The sequence below is a fragment of the Apodemus sylvaticus genome, chromosome 4 (genome assembly GCF_947179515.1).
Source record: "Apodemus sylvaticus chromosome 4, mApoSyl1.1, whole genome shotgun sequence".
NCBI classification, from domain to species: domain Eukaryota; kingdom Metazoa; phylum Chordata; class Mammalia; order Rodentia; family Muridae; genus Apodemus; species Apodemus sylvaticus.
The window spans coordinates 18,859,904-18,877,070 of NC_067475.1; the positions used below are offsets into that span (position 1 = coordinate 18,859,904).

Consider the following 17,167-nt stretch of genomic DNA (forward strand, 5'->3'; position numbering starts at 1 on the left):
TTCCCCACCTCTTCCACTGAGAGAATGCCCTGTGCACTACTAGCCATTTCCCTTCTGACCATTATTCGAGAGAAAGTGGAGATCTCACCTCAGTGCCCAGTAGTGAAAGCACTGGTGGGAGATTACTCTCTCCTGGCAGGCCATGCATGGAAGATTGTGGAGCTGCCTGGCTACATGGTGCAAATGGAAACCAGAAGGACCCTCTCCCAGCTCCTCCACTGATCATATGCCCTTTGCACTCCTAGCTGTTCCCCTCCAGACAGTTGTAGTGGAAAGTGGGGATCTCACCTCCATGCCCAGAAGTGAAAGCACTGCTGGGAGATCACATTCTCCTTTCTCCTGGTTGGCTGTGCACCAACTATTATTTTTTTAAAAGCATTTAGCTAGCATTTAACTGTTTCAGAGGCTTAGTGTATTATCCCCATGGTAGAGAGCATGGCAGCAGGAATGGCAGGCATGGTGCTAGAACAGCAGGTGAAAGATATATCCTGATCCATGAGCAGCAGAAGAGAGAGGGGATGGGAAGAAGGGATGGAGTGGGGTAGGAGAATGGAAGGGAGGAAAGGTGAGAGAACAGGGGGAGGGGAGAGACTGGAATAGGCTTTTGAAACTTTAAATCATACCCCTAGTGACTTAACTTCTCCAGTGATGCCACACCTCCTAATACTTCTAATTCTTTAAACATTTTCCACTCCATTAATGATGTCAAAGCATTTAAAAATACAAACTTGTAAAGGCCATTCTCATCCAATCTAACAAAATTTGCTATGACATCATTTTTTTTTTATTTCAAACCACCACAATTTGAAATACTAACATTTATTTCCACAGAGGATCACATTACTACTCTCCCCAATATGAGGCAAAAAAAACTCTTTTGTCTTATTTTTCCTAGTGCTAAAATGGCCCTTACCATGGCCCTGTGAGTAAAACCTAGAATGCCAGGATAGATTTTAGTAACTAACCAGCATTATGACTTCTAAGTGTAAATGTCCTTCATGCTCTCATATACATGGATGTATACTGTTGTATTTGAATTATACCACATGAGTTGAAGATTCATAAAATCATTGTACAGGTAGAAAATTACTATGTAGTAGAAATGAGTTACCTTTGATGTCATAGCTGATGGGGGACAAAGTCTTTCTTTGCCTACCTGAGTTGATGAAAAGTCTCTTAGTCACTCTTCTTTACCCACTGACCTGTAGGTAGTCAACCAGAATGACTGCTGGATCTTTGCCTTGGCAGTCCTCCTCAGCAGCACCTTCATCTACAATAGCATAGGAACCATCAACCAGCAGGCCATGGACCAGTTGCAGTATCCTTTTGGTGTACTCTAGCATAGTCCTAAATCTAGAAAGATCATCATCATTATTATATGAGATAGACAGGCAGTCAAGGACCTTAGTATTGTATGTCTCTCATTAACAAATTCTGATACTCCTCATGTGAGTTTGTCTCACTTTCCAGACCAAATTCTAACTTCTTACATCATATGTTGCCATAGACAGAGATAGAGATGCTGAGAGCATCCCTATCTTCATCAATTCCTGAATTTTTCTAAATCCTCAATGTGATTCAGAACTCATGTTCTCAGCAATCAGTATTATCATTATCTCTAAATGTTAGTAATATGCTGGCTGCCCACTGAATACTATAGGAAATATTTGTCCTACAATCTCATCAAGGAATCCTAAACCTAGAAGGAATAGTTTCATTATTTCATCAGTTGTACCAGAAGGTAAGACCATTGTCTTTCAACCACCATAATTGTATTGCAAATGTAAGGGATTTGAAAAATCCTTTTCACTTTACCAGGTTTATCTCAGTGCCACCACAAGTTCAAGCTTTCCTGGCCTATGTGTCATTTAAATAGAGTCACAGACTGCTCAGAAAATCCATTCCTGACTTAATATTCCACAGCCTTCAAATCTTCAACATCAGTTAAAATTGTGTCCCCACAAATCACCATTCCTGCCAGCATCTGTGTTACCATCTAACTGCCCAGTAAATGTGTTGAAAGAAATATCCCCTGCTCATCTCTCAGGTGCTTGGAGGTACCATCTGTTTTGGGTCATCCCACCTTCACACTTTTCAAGTTAAGGAACTGTGGAAGACACAGGTATGCTTCGTATGTAGACCACGTTGCACAATCTCATTCTAATGCCAATAAAAAGAAGACAAGGGTTTCTAAAGTATGGGCTCTCAGAGTACAGCAACTTTCCAGTTTTGTTTTTTTCAAACATCTACTCGACACAACATTTTTTGACCAAAAGACACTCATCTATACCTGATGTTCCTGTTCCCTCCTCTTTTCATACTATTTCAGTGCTCCTATTACTTTGCCTAAATCGTTATCAACCTTTGCTAAATTTCAATGAACTTAACTTCAAATATTTACCTCAAGTAACTCATTATCCAGGGGGCCTTTGTATTGCTTGTCTCAGCAGATTACAGGAGTTGAATTCTTCTTCCTTTTTGCATAACGTGGCTCTAAGCAATAGAGTTTCTAAGTTATCCAATATTCCACCCACCACACCAGCAAACCTTTCCTGTTTACTTTCTCTTCTTCTTGTGGCTTCTAAGTGTATGACTCTAGTCACTGTGCCTGTGATAGCCTGGTTTTACTTTGTCGCTAGGGACTATCATTGGACCTCAAGGGCTTCTGGAGCACCTATGTGTCAGCTGTGATCAAGTATCTATCTGTAGTTACAGCCACATACAGCCTTTCTCATTTAGCTGCTGATGGAACACCTCATGTAGGTGTCTTAGAGACAATTCAAATCAAAATTAACAAAATCTCTTCTTCCTCTATGTTTCTAAATGTGTTAATGTTTCCTATCATTCGCATAATTGTTCAGATTTAAAACATAGAAATCACTTGATATAACCATTTCCTAGTATACAAGATGTCATTTTTCTACCCTTCTCAGCTCCATTAGCAGAGTTACTTCCTTACATTGACATATTCTCTATGTTGTGTTTAGTTTAAAAACATGCTACCACCTTTGCCTGGGAGCTGGAACCCTTAAGCTGTTGCCTGCACTCTAGCCTTTCCCAGTTCCCTTTTGTTCCTCCAGGCTTAGCTTTACCAAGCAGTCATCACTAACCAGGTTTCTCTCTCTGCCCACCTTTGGGCAATCAAAAACACTCAGGTAGCTTTATTACTTTAGAATTAGCTTACGAGCACAATTACTGTTCTCAAATACCTTCTGCTTGGAAATGTGTGCACTTAATAATTTATTATACCTGTCTCTCTTCCTGCCCTAAATGTAATGGCTTGTATCAGCTACCCTCTGCCAACCCCCTTGCCTATCTTGCAGTGATAGGGGCCACTATTTCTAGCTCCTCCAAGATCTTACATGATTGTATTGTGCTTCTCCTCCTGAAACCTCGCCCAAAAGTCTCTGTTCTTTTCCTGTGTCTCCTTTTCCTCCTGGGACCCGGAAGTCCTACCTGTCCCTTCCAAACTGCAATTGGCTCCTGGCCTTCTTTATTGAACAAATTGAGAACCAATTAGGGAACAACCCCCTCCATTGCTGCTACATACCTTCCATGACAAACTCTAAGTTTATCTTGTCTTGAGTATGTCAGCTAACAAATGATTCTTTGCTTATACACTTGATTATCAATTAGAATGCCAGCAGTATGATCTTCAGAAATGATGTTGTATCATATCTTCTCTACATAAAGTGCCTTCCATTTACTGTAAATCAAATTGAAGACTAGGGTTTGTCTACGTAGGTCTTTTGGATGGTGTGCCCCACCACACTGGTAGGAGTGATTTATACTCAGTATATTATCACATTTTCCTATGTAAGGGTATACAAGTGATATAACCTCTATTTGGAATGTTCTTCTGCTATCCCTCATGTTTGGACTTTTGATAAACCGAGAATCTTGCAGAATAAAGGTATCCCTTTAAAGAATACATTGTGCAAGCTCCTTGGGCAGATCCATGATTTGACTTACTATTGCTTGGACTGGTTTATTTTTCTGCATCACAATTTTAGCAATATTTGAGGATTTTTTTGTATTTCATTCATGTAATTATTGTCTGTCTCTTTAAGTATGATATAAACTATAGTGCAGGCATTCTTTTGCTTATTTTAAAAGGTTGTCCCAGGGACAGTGCTTTTTCCATTGAAGATATAAAATAGGTGTTTGTGACCAAGTTATTTCTGAAAATAAATAAGCTAACAAATAAATATGTTGTTTTTTAAGGGGTAGTAGTGAGATCCACATAATGAAAAATGGTGTTTTCCCTGTAGATTTCTTAACTGAGTATGCCAGCTATGTGACAAAACTTACTGATCTAATCAAATCAAAGTCTTCACCTGATCAGAGTGATGTAGATGACTCAGGTAACTTTGTAGGCTTCTTTCCCAACTTTGTGTGGACTCTGAGGGATTTCTCTCTGGATCTAGAAGAAGATGGAAAATCTATCACTCCTGATGAGTACCTGGAGAGTTCACTGGCTCTGAAAAAAGGTAAATGGGGACAATGGAAGTTTGGGATATAATGGTAACAAGAGCAGAAGGATAATATCTGCATTCCTGATAAAATTCTTGACCCTGTAATTATGCTTTCCTCAGTGCTACTGTGGCAAATGAAAACGCAGCCTGGCTGAGTTAGGAAGGCCTGATCTTTTTCATTCCTTTTGTTTTGGTTTTGCTCATTCTACATAAATTATTACCCCCTTGCTTTGGGAAAGTTGTATTATTTAAAGGGTCATATATTTTAAAAAAATTATTTAAAGTTTACTGCATCTAATATATTCTTCCTTAAGGTACTGATGAGAATACTAAAAGATTTAATGAGCCACGACTGTGTATCAGGAAGTTCTTCCCAAAGAGGAAATGCTTCATCTTCCACAGGCCTGCTGACAGGAAGCAACTTAGGGAACTAGAGTTTATGCGGGAAGAGGAGCTGAATAAAGAATTTGTAGAAGAATTTGAAAAATTCTGCTCATACATCTACAGTGATTCTGGTGTCAAGACTCTGTCTGGTGGCATCATAATCAATGGGAAACGTGAGTCATCCCTTCTACCTCTTATTGGGTCTTCTCCCCATTGTATGATACTGACAAAGCCACTTCAAACCAGACCAAATACCAATTGTTGATGTTGTTGAAATGTATTGTATGTCTCTCATGGTAGAATTTACTTGAAAAGTAAATCTACTTCTCAGAATCTCATATTTGTAATAACAAAGGGGAGGGGAAATCATCAGAATCCAATGTAACCTGAAAAACAATTTCCACTTGCTCATGGTTCCCTACTCATGGAGAGGCTAACTGAAAGTCACAAAAGATCAAATACCACATTGGACTAATGCAACAGAGTAAAGCAGGACATGACTTCCCAATTCAGGAAAGTAGAAGTTATGTGACTGAAAGAAGAGAATACATGAGAGGTGTGGAGTCATGATGCAGTGGTGATGTCCTGATAGAGCAGAACATGATAGTAGGAAAGTAAACTTGGTTCCAAGCTTTGTAGGAAGGTCTCTAATTTATAGACATATAACACTTGAGTAGAATTAAGTAATCATTCATTGGGTTAGAACAAAATTATGGCAGAAAAAAAGTGTCTAAGGAAAAAAGGTGTCAAAGAGACATGGAAGCTAATATATTTTGATGCCAAATTTAAACATTTCCATTATAATAAAATATGACAGTATGGTAGGTCCAAGAAGGAACTACAATATGCCACCTTGGACTGAATCTCTTAATTTCCTATATATTGTCTTATTTATTGGGAAAGTAATATTAGGAGAAATTAGATTTTGGAGTGTGTGAAGTTGTTTGTCTTCGGATAATTTAATATGGATTTTTCCACTGATATTTATAGGGAACACCATAGAGTGAGGCACCTCATGGGCCAGGGATGTTGGTCAGATCATAGAATGATTTACAAGCATTCACAAAGATGTTGGTTTTATCCCAACACCATATGAACTGGTATAGCTCTGAAAATCTGTAATTTTATTTTTGCAGGAGTGGAAGCAGGAGGATCAAAAATACAAATTCATCATTTCTAACATTTCTCAGACTTCTGTTAACTTTGATATATAGCTAAACTATTTCAATAAACAAACAAAGAAAGAAAAACCAAATTAAAAAAAAAACACATGCACAAAATGTAATTAGAGATTTGAACAAAAGAAAAAAAGAAAATCTATGATTCATCACAACTATAGAAACAAAAAAGAAAATGTAGGACTGACTCATATAGAACTGTTGAGAGGAAGGCCCTGACATCTACTCTTACTTGCTTGAGAGCTGGTTCCTGTGATGCCATGCTTTCAGTCCTACAAAGAGCCAAGGTGTAAGAAAACCTGAATGTTTTGGTTATTCTATAGCTCTCTTGGGGAAAAAATGGATAGACCTATTTATACAGTGTAGAAACAGTGCTAGTAGCATGTATCACTTAAAGTTAGTAAAAGAAAGAAAAGAAGGAATAAAGTTTGGAAGTGATGAAAGAAGGAAGGAAGGAAGGAAGGAAGGAAGGAAGGAAGGAAGGAAGGAAGGAAGGAAGGAAGGAAGGAAGGAAGGAAAGAAGGAAGGAAGAGAAGTAAAAAAGAACAGCAACAAAATCCACCCAACCACAACAAAAGAAGAGGAAGAGGAGAAAGACAGTGACAAGTTTTCTCTTTGACCATTTAATGAGAGAGAAAGGAAAGATAATGAGAAGGAAATTTTTTAAAAAAAAAATGAGGGGTGTTAAAATAAGGAGATACAGTGTTTCCAGCCTTCCGAACCCTGTCCTAAGAGATTCAATACAAAATCCATCTCTGGGATAAATGAAGAGGCAGTAAAATTGGGCTTTGATTTCTGGATCTCCAGGTTATATTACATTATCCCTTTGGTGTTCTTTCTTAGAAAATTGTAGAAATCATGTACTCTGTACAGAGACTAATAGTCATTTTGAAACTCCTTTATATAGGTCTAAAAAGCCTGGTGGAGACTTATGTCAATGCCATCAGCAGTGGGTCTCTCCCCTGCATGGAGAGTGCTGTGATGACTTTGGCCCGGATAGAGAACTCAGCAGCAGTGCAAAAGGCCATCACCCACTATGAAGAACAGATGAATCAGAAGATCCAGATGCCCACAGAAACCCTCCAGGAGTTGCTGGCCCTGCACAGAACCTGTGAGAGTGAGGCCACTGAGATCTTTGTGAAAAATTCTTTCATGGATGTAGACCAAAATTTCCAGAATGAATTAGGGGTAAGTGTGGCACTCATCATCTTAATAGTCAAGAAAAATGTGTCTTTTAGAGGAAGGAATTGTCTTTAGTCTCCAAGGCAGGGATACTCAGTGATGTGCACAGATTTAGTGACTATTTAATGATTAGATTCTGCTGGACTTTGATAAAAAAAAAATCAAGCACTTTTGTTAACTACATTTTCCACAAAATTTCATTTTGTTTATTATAAGAAAACATGGACATTTGATCGGTGATGATCCCTCCCTGATTAGCATGCCCTGATTTTGTTAATGATACATTGTTGTGATCAAAACTTCTAGTGAAGCTAGCTAGTCAGTGTCAGTAGGAAATAGTCATCTTCTTATCTAAGTTACTTTCAGGATGTAAGGTATATAGATATTCTATTCCATTATCTACTCTATATGATGAGATTCACATCATTATCATCATCATTGTTCATTAGCTTCATAGTGACAAAAAACACAGAATTTTACAATATCAAAAAAATATATTTTTTCTTTTATTGAGTACTTTTAGTAAAGTCTCTGGCCTTAGTACTCTGTGTTTGTTACTCATTATCTGACTAGAGACCTCTGAAATTGCTATTGCTCATCCTGAATTACACACCAGGAATTATCTGTCCACAAAGGGTAAGGACCCAAAATATTGGAGTGGTACATTCAAGGAGTTCAAAGGAGCCTGTCTAACTATTAACCTTTGTGATAGGAGCTATCCCTAAAATCAGAGACTTGAAAATTAAATGGTTTCCTATGATGTAGCATGTGTGCATTGACAATCACTTTCTACGATAGGAAGCGTGTGTAACAGGAGAGATACAGAAGGATTCCTTCAGAGACTTATGAACTAAAGGGCCAGTTTCTGAAGGGACCTGAGGAGATCTTACAGTAATGTGAAGACTGTGGCCCCATTTAGACATTATTCAGTAGTCTGTTGTGTATCTCCCTCCTGTCCACCACCAGACCCAGCTGGAAGGCAAGCAAGATGCCTTTGTTAAGAAGAACATGGACATGTCATCAGCTCGATGCTCAGATTTACTGGAGAGGATCTTTGGCCCTCTGGAAGAAGAAGTGAAGCAGGGTTCATTTCATAAACCAGGAGGTTACTACCTTTATCTTCAAAAGAAACAAGAACTGGAGAAAATGTATAAGCAGACTCCTGGAAAGGGACTCCAGGTAAATGGATATGTGGGTAGCATTTTGTCGTGCTTGGTATAGAATCTCCATCAAATGTCAATCTCTGAAAGGAAGGTACAATGCTGTCTGTGGGCTGTACCTTTGTCTTATATTCATACAGGTAGTCAACTATGAAACAGATAGCAGCTTCTTCCTTCGGAGTACAATTGGACCTCTAAGAAATATTTGTAGAAATCATTCATTCTCTCATTTATTCATCTAATCATCCAGCAGTTATTTATTTATCCCCAATGTTTACTGTACTTCTCAGGGAGCTAGGGCTAATGTAATTTAAGGAATAACCAAATCAAGTAACTACTAAGTTTTCTCACAAACTCTAGGTAATGATAGCTTACAGGCCAGTAATATAGCAATAGCAGTTGGTACAGAGATTGTCCTCCCTGTTTTGTAGAAGTTACCTCATTGAGTTCTGACATCAATTCCATTAAGTATTTATTATTTTTATTATCTCAGAGAAAGAAAAGGAAATTGTGGCAGAAAGAAGTTAAGACCTCACTCAAGATCACAGTGTCAATGAGCTTTATAACATGAATGAAAATTCAGAGTACGTAGTCTTTGCCCTTAGCCATTTTAAATTGCCCTACTTAGGCACTTGAGGTCAAGATTAGATTTGGCTACATACTATTTTTAAATGGCCACCTCGACCAAGACAAGTCTTCTAAAAGAAAACTAGTGTGGAGCTTATATACAGCTTCAGAGAGTTAGTCCATTATCATCATGATGAGGAGCATGTTGACGCACAGGTAGACATGGGGCTAGAAAAGAAGCAGAGAGCTTTATATCCTGAAGTACAGACACTGGCTTGACCTAAGTTTTTCAAACCTTAAAGCACTAGGCATACTCGCTTGATTAAGTCCATACCCTAAATCATTCTCAAATACTTTTACTCCCTGATAACTAAGCATGGAAATATTTGAGTCCATGGGGGCCATTCTCATTCAAATCACCATGGTAACTCTTTTTGAAATGTTATGGCAGAATTCTAGATGTTCTCAGACTGATATGCAGAAGTCATTAAGGCAGGAAGGATGGTCTAATGCCAGGAGGTTTGTTTGGACCAGATGACAAGGATAAGTTCCTAGTTAATACTTCAGGGTAGGGTCCATGCAGGAAAGTGTATAGTCAACACAAAACAAAGTCAATGGTATTGTTGTAGACATTTTATCTCCCTGTGTTTGGATGGGTTTTGTTTGTTTATTTTATTTATCTTTTGCTCTTATATTAATTACAGTTACACTTCTGTGTTTTAGTGATTTGGTTTTGTGTGACAGTTATTTATTTATTTATTTATTTATTTATTTATTTATTTATTTATTTATTTTTTGGTAGGGAGTTCTTTACCTGTTTGTTTTTTAAAAGGAGAAAGGAAGAAAAGGCAAGGAGAGGAGTTGGGCGGGTAAAGAGGCCTGGAGGATCTGGGTCAATTGGAGGGAAGAAAACATGTGATCAGAATGTATTGTATGATAAAATTGTTTTTCAATTAAATATGGTTACATTTTTAAGTGAAAATCAACATATTTAGCTGAAGGTAACATACAAAATAAATATTTTGAAGGGAATAAGGCATCAAAGATACAGACAGATGAATAGAGTCAGCTGACTGAGACTGGGGGAGACCTCAAGTTCATTTTAAAACCCTAAACCTAAAATACTATTTGAATTACAAGGTATTTGCTCCATAGTTGATAAAATTAAATTGAAAGAAATAAGCATGATTTTTCTTCAACTTACATACTTACTTCCTCATTCTTTCTTACTTCAACATCTAGGCTGAAGAGATGTTGAGAAAGTACAATGAGTCCAAGGAGGAGGTGGCTGAGACACTTCTAAAGATGGACCAGTCACTCACAGAAAAGGAAAAGCAGATTGAAGGAAAGAGCTACTGAGATGATTCCAGATGCTGGAAATTCTCAGCATGAGCTGCAATATTGGTCCATAAGACATCATCATTGTAGAGACAAAGATATTATTGTAGTGACAAATGTCACTCTTAGCTTCATGGTGGCTGTTTTTAAACCAGTAGACAAGGCAGTGTTCCTCCTCATTAGCCAGTTTCCAGGATAAAGATTCCACAATGTGGTAAAAAAACAAAAGCAGCTCAAAACTTACTCATCTCCTTTACTTTTTTCTCTTCTCAGTGGAACGTGTAAAAGCTGAAACCGCAGAAGCTGCAAAGAGAGCAGTGGAGGAAATGCAAAAGAAGCATGAGCAGCTGATGGAACAGAAGGAAAAGAGTTATCACGAGCTCATGAAACAGATGACCAAGAAGATGGAGCAAGAACGGAAAGAGCTCATGGCAGAGCAAGAAAGAATCATTTCCCTTAAAGTTCAGGTACCTGGCTGCACCAAATTCTGATTGCCCTGGGTTCTTTGGTTCATAAGGTTTTATTTGTTTTTGATATTTTGGCTATTTGTTTGTTTGTTTTCTCTTGTAACTTTTTTATTCACCATTGCAGTCCCTCCCTTCTCTTCTCCCAGTTCTGCCCTTATAATTCCTTACCCCCATTCCACTTTCCCCTTCTTCTCATAGAGGAGGAAGTCCTCTTTGGTACCACCCACTGTAGGACATCTAGTCCCAGCAGGACTCTGCTACTGAGACCCAATCATGAAGTCCAAGTAGGGGAAGGGGATCCAATGGTAGATAGCAATGTCAGATACAGCCCCTGCTCCAACTGTTAATGGAGCCACAGGAAGGCCAAACTTCACATTTGCTCCAAAAGGTGGGGTGGGGCCTAAGTCAAAGCCCTGTATGCTCTAAAATTGGAGGGTCAATCTCTGGGTGTTTCTATGGGCCTAGGTCAGTTGATTCTGTATGTCTTTTTGTAAAAGTCCTTGATCTCCCCCAAACCCCTTTCCTCAGTTTTATCTCCAACTCTTCCATAAGACTCAACCTGATGTTTGGCTGTGGGTCTCTGCATGTGTTTTCATATGCTGCTAAATGAAGCCTCTCAAGAAACAGTTATACTAGGTTACAGTCTATAAAGATAGAAGAAAATCATTAATAGTGTCAAGGGTTGGCCCTCTCCCATTGGGGATAGTTCTCAAGTTGGGCCAGTCATTAACTGGCCATTCCCACAGTCTTTGCTACATCTTTATCCCTATACATCTGGTAGGTAGAACAAATTTTAAGTTAAAGGATCTACGGTTGGGTTGACATCCCCCTCCTTCCACTGGAAGTCCTGCCTAGTTACAGGAGGTGACCAGTTCAGTCTCTATATCTCCTGCTGATAGGAATCTCAGCTAGTATCATCCCTAGGATCTCCCCCAACCCAGGTCTCAAGCCTGTCCAAGAGATGTCTCCCTTTGATTTCCAGTATCACTCTAAGCCTCTCCTGCCCTATCCCTCCAAACCTGATCACCATCCTCATTCCCCTCATCATCTCTCACACAGTTCCCTCCATCCATCCAAGTCTGATGAATCTTTTGTTTCCCCCTCTGTGTGAGAGTCACACATTCTCCCTTGGGATTTCCTTATTTTTTAGTTACTTTGGGTATGTGGATTAGCATGGTTATTCTGCATTTATGGCTAATGTCAAATTATAAATGAGTACAAACCATGTATATCTTTCTGGTTCTGTGTTACCTCACTCAGAATGATACACTCAAGTTCCAGCCATTTGCCTGCAAAATTCATGGTGTCATTGATTTTAATAGCTGAATACTATTATATTTTGTAGATGTATCACATTTTCTTTATCCATTCTCCAGTTCAGAGACATCTAGGTTGCTTCCTGCTTCTGGCTTTTACAAATAACTCTGCTATGAACATAGTTGAGCAAGTGTCCCTGTGGTATGAGGGGCGCGGATCTCTGGGGTATGTACACAGGAGTGTTATAGATGGATCTTGAGATAAAACTATTCGCAATTTTCTGAGAAGCTGCCAAATTGACTTTCAATGTGAGTTTTTACAAGTTTGCACCCCAGCCAGCAGTAATAGAGTGTTCTTCTTTCTCCTCATCATCGCCAGCATTTGCTGCCACTTGAGTTTTTTATCTTAGGCATCCTGATGAGTATAAGATGGAATCTCAGGGTAGATTTGATTTGTATTTCCCTCATGACTAAGGATATTAAAGATTTCTTTAAGTGCTTCTCAGCCATTTGAGATTCCTCTGTTGAGAATTCTCTCTTTAGCTCTGTACCTCATTTTTTAATTGATTTGTTGGTGTTCAATTTCTTGAGTTCTTTACATATTTTGGATATTAGTCCTCTGTCATATGTAGGATTGATGAAAATACTTTTCCATTTTGTAGGCTGGCATTTTGTCCTATTAATGGGTTCCTTAGTCTTGTAAAAGCTTTTCAGTTTCATGAGACCCCATTTATTGTTTATCTTAGTTCCTGAGCTATTGATGCTATGTTCAGAAATTTGTCTCCTCTGCCACACCAATGAATTCAAGGCACTTCCCCCACTTTCTTTTCTCTTAGGTTTAGTGTGTTCAGTTTGATATTGAGGTCTGTGATCTACTTGGACTTGAGTTTTGTGCAAGGTGATAATTATGCGTCTATTTGAAATCTTCTACATGTAGACTTTCAGTTAGACCAGCACAATTTGTTGAAGATTCTTTAATTTTGTTATTGCATGGTTTTGGCTTCTTTGTCATAAGCCAACTGTCCATAGATGTGTATGCTTATTTCTGGGTCTTTGATTCTATTCCATTGATCAAGCAGTCTGTTTTTATGCCAATACCATACCAATTAGTTTTAATTACTATTGATCTATAGGATATCTTGAAATCAAGGATGGTGATTCATCCAGGGGTGCTTAACTGTACAAGAATGTTTTAGCTTTTCTGTTTTTTTTTGTTGTTGTTGTTGTTTGTTTTTCTATATGAAATTGAGAATTGCTCTTTTAAGGATTGTAAAGAAATATGTTGGAATTATGATGGGGATTGCATTGAATCTGTAGGTTGTTTTTGGTAAGATTGTCATTTTCACTGTGTATGTTAATCCTACTGATCCAAAAGTTGAAGAGATCTTTCCAGTTCTTGATATCTTCCTGCAGGGACTTGAAATTCTTGTCATATAAGTCTTTCACTTGCTTGGTTAGTTACACCAAAATATTTTATATTATTTGTTGTTATTGTAACAGGTGTTGTTTCCCTAATTTCTTTCTCAGCCCATGTATCCTTTGTGTAAAAAAGAACTAATCAGTCATTTTTAGTTGATTTTGTATCTAGCTAACACATTGGTGAAAGTATTTGTCAGCAGTAGGAGTTCTCTGGTAGAATTTTGGCAGTTGTTTATGTATACTATCATATTGCCTAAGAACAGTGATACTTTGACATCTTCCTTTCCAATTTGTATCCCCAGGATCTCCTTTAGTTGTCTTATTGCTCTATCTAGAACTTCAAATACTATATTGAATAGATAGGGATAGAGTGGGCAGCCTTATCCTTTTTGTACTTTTTGTAATATTGATTTAACTTAATTAAATCAATTTAATTTGATGTTAGTATTGGCTTGCTGTATATTGCTTTAATTATGGTTACGTATAAACCTTAAATCCTTGATATCTCCATGACTTTTAATATGAAGAGGTATTAGATTTTTGTCAAAGGCCTTTTCAGCTATAGTGAGATGATCATGTGAGTTATTTTTCCTTTCAGTATATTTATATAGTAGATTACATTTATTGATTTTCATAAATTGAGCCATTTCTGCATCCCTGGTTTGAAGACTACTTGATCATGGTGGATGTCATTATTGATTCAGTTTGAATGTATTTTATTGAGTATCCTTTCATTAATGTTCATAAGAGAAATTGGTCTGATGTTCTCATTCTTTGTTGAGTGTGTGGTTTAGGTATCAGGGTGTGACCTCATAGAATGTATTGGGTAATATATTTTCTGTTTCTATTTTGTGCAATAGTTTGAGAAGTATTGGTGTTACTTCTTCTATGAATTTCAGGTATAATTCTGCACTAAAACAATCTGGAGTTTTTTGTTGTTGTTGTTAGGAGATTTTTAATAACTGCTTCTATTAACTTAGGTGTTTTTAGGACTGTTTAAATAGTTTATCTGATCTTGATTTAAGTCCTATCCATGTAGAAAGTCTTTCAAAATCATTCATTTCATTTAGATTTTCCACTTTTGTAAAGTACTGGGTTTGAAGTAAGACCAAAGAGTTCTTTGTATTTCTTCAGTGTCTGCTGTTATGTCTCCCTTTTCATTTATGATTTTATTAATTTGGATACTGTCTTTCTGCCTTTTAGTTAGTTTGGATAAGGGTTTATCTATCTTGTTGTTTTTCCAAAAGAACAATTTTCTCAAATAACCAGGTCTTTGTTTTGTTGATTTTTTGAACTCTTCTCTGTTTCTAATAGATTGATTTCAACCCTGAGTTGATTATTTTTTGCCACGTACTCCTCTTGGGTGTGTTTGCTTCCTTTTTTTCTAGACCTTTAAGGTGTACTTTTAATTGCTAGTATGAGACTTCTCTAATTTTTTTTATGAAGGCTATCAGAGCTATGAACTCAGATAGTATGAAAAGACAAAGAGTGTTTATTCTACAGAAATATCTAGCATGCCAGGGTTACTAATGTTTCCATATGACAACATCCACATAAACAGAGTTCCTTTTATAACAGGACTTCTTTATTGCTTCTGAGATAACAGCAGATGACTAAGACTTAGGGCTTATTACAAGGTGTTACAGAAATCATTAAATGAAGGTCATAAAGAAGATATACACTGCAGGAGCAAAAACAGGAGATAAGATATTCACTGAGTTTGTTAAAACAAGACTTCAAGGATGGCCTAGTTACAGTTTTAACCTTCCAAAGACCCTGTAAGCCAGTGACAAATAGTGAAAGTTAAGCCAGATAATTGTTCTTAGTGTATATGCATGTAGGCATTCTCTGTTATAACCTCTTATAAATTTATTATCTGAATATGCAAAGTCAGAGTGAATACAAGCTCTAAGAGTTGTGCAAGACAAAGGGCAGGGATGAGTACTGCCCCCCCCTTCTCCTAGGGACTTCTACTTAGAGAAGCACAATTGAAGCTTTACCTAGCCTCCTGCTGTGTCATTTTGAGGTGCTAACTGGAGACTGGGTAGAGCAGCCTTAAGGGACTAGGTCAGGCTGATCAGCTACAAAACTGTAGAAGTAGAATACCTTTCATTTAGGATAGATAGCAAGTGGTCTAAATGGTCCATGGCTTAGCTTCTGAATAGAATATGAAAAATGAATTCCTCACTGATAGGTCCATTTGATTCATAACCTCAATTTCATTATTTCTCAGTTTTAGTTCCTGTCTCAATGACCTATCCTTCAGTAAAAGTGGGATGTTGAAGACTCTCACTATTAATGTTTGGGGTTTGATAAGTGGTTTAAGCTTTAGTAATGTTTCTTTATGAATGTGGGTGCCATTGCATTTGGAGCATGTATGTTCAATATTGTGGAGTCATCCTGATGGATTTTTTCCTTTTATGAGTATGAAGTGTCCCCATCTGTTTTGATTAATTTTGGTTGAAAGTCTATATTATTAGATATGAGAATGACTACTCCAGTCTGATCCTTTGTTACATTTGCTTAGTAAACCTTTTACAGCCTTTTACCTTGTTCTTACTTGTTCCATGGACCTAAATGTTTTTTTGATAGGCAGGCCTGATGGAGGCCAGCAGAGTCAGCTGCACCATTTTAATTTTAAGTTCCAGTGGTCCAATCAATCAAGAGGTTGAGTCATTAGGTTCACAAGGTCAAGGCTTGACTGAGTTGTGAATAGAGACTTTGTGCTCCATCCTCCCCACCCTCAATCCAAGGGCAATAACATACAATACCCCAAATGCAGGGTATCATTCACAAACCTTATAACATTATCATCCCCTTACAGCTCTTTTTCCTGACCACTACTGGCTCTTTAAGTCTTAATTGCTTATTGCTAAAAGAAGCCCATTTCAGGGTATGTCTATCAAATTGTAGATTTGAATCACAAATTTTCCTCTAGTGTTTTCTAGGATTTCTGTGACAAAATCCTCAACTAACCTATCAAGGACAATTATTTTCTCACATGCTAAATAGAGTAATTGTAATTTCTACATGTAAAATGACTTTTTGCATCAGATTCCATGATATAATATTCAACTCAATTTTTTTATATTGAATGGGACCAATAGAATATTTGCTTCTGCCACACCCAGAATGCTCTTATCTCTAGAAGCATCTCAAAGTATAGAGTCAGTTTCAAACCTTAAATCAAAATGGTTAAATGCTCACATTGCCAGTAACATCATGTTTTCTGGGCATCCTTGCACATATATATTGAGTCTCCATGGCTGCTAATAAAATGGCCTGAGCACTGAAGACCCTACTTGCTTTAATATATTTGTCTTCTGTCTTGGTTACTACAACTGGGACATGTACTAAATCCCTTGTTTGAATGCCTGCCCTGATTCTGATTCAGGTAGTGACCTTCCATTTTGTTTGAGCATTCTTCCATGTGTTTGAGAGTCTGCACTAAGCAGGTGCTGATTTTATAGAAAAATGTGTTTTACATGAGTCAAAGGATGTAAGAAGAGGACCTGAGGGATGTAGGCTACTGGTGTTTAGAACTGTCAGGTTACATTCTAAAGCAAGATATATATATATATGTATATGTATATATATATATATACATATACATATATATATATATATATATATATAGAGAGAGAGAGAGAGAGGAGAGGAGAGGGAGAGGAGAAGACAGGGGAAAGAAACCATGGAATTTAAAGAAGGAAAAGGCTTTTGAAAAAATTGTCAAAATGTCAA

The 17,167-nt window shown here is 37.5% G+C and overlaps 1 protein-coding gene across 13 annotated transcripts in view; it reads left to right on the forward strand.

Moving 5' to 3' along the window:
* Positions 1 to 17,167, forward strand: part of LOC127682610 (guanylate-binding protein 1-like) — a 265,092-nt gene that overhangs the window by 151,870 nt on the left and 96,055 nt on the right. For 4 of the 13 annotated variants that reach the window (XM_052179067.1, XM_052179066.1, XM_052179077.1 and 1 more), the window contains exons 4-8: positions 1,209 to 1,318; positions 4,294 to 4,490; positions 4,790 to 5,032; positions 6,945 to 7,225; positions 8,186 to 8,398. The exons of 3 other annotated variants lie outside the window; for them this stretch is intronic. In XM_052179067.1, coding sequence (XP_052035027.1) covers positions 1,209 to 1,318; positions 4,294 to 4,490; positions 4,790 to 5,032; positions 6,945 to 7,225; positions 8,186 to 8,398 — 1,044 coding nt within the window. Of the gene's footprint in view, positions 1 to 1,208; positions 1,319 to 4,293; positions 4,491 to 4,789; positions 5,033 to 6,944; positions 7,226 to 8,185; positions 8,399 to 10,188; positions 10,351 to 10,557; positions 10,752 to 17,167 lie in introns of those variants that run through there. 6 more of the 13 variants (XM_052179070.1, XM_052179073.1, XM_052179071.1 and 3 more) reach the window with 4 other exon arrangements.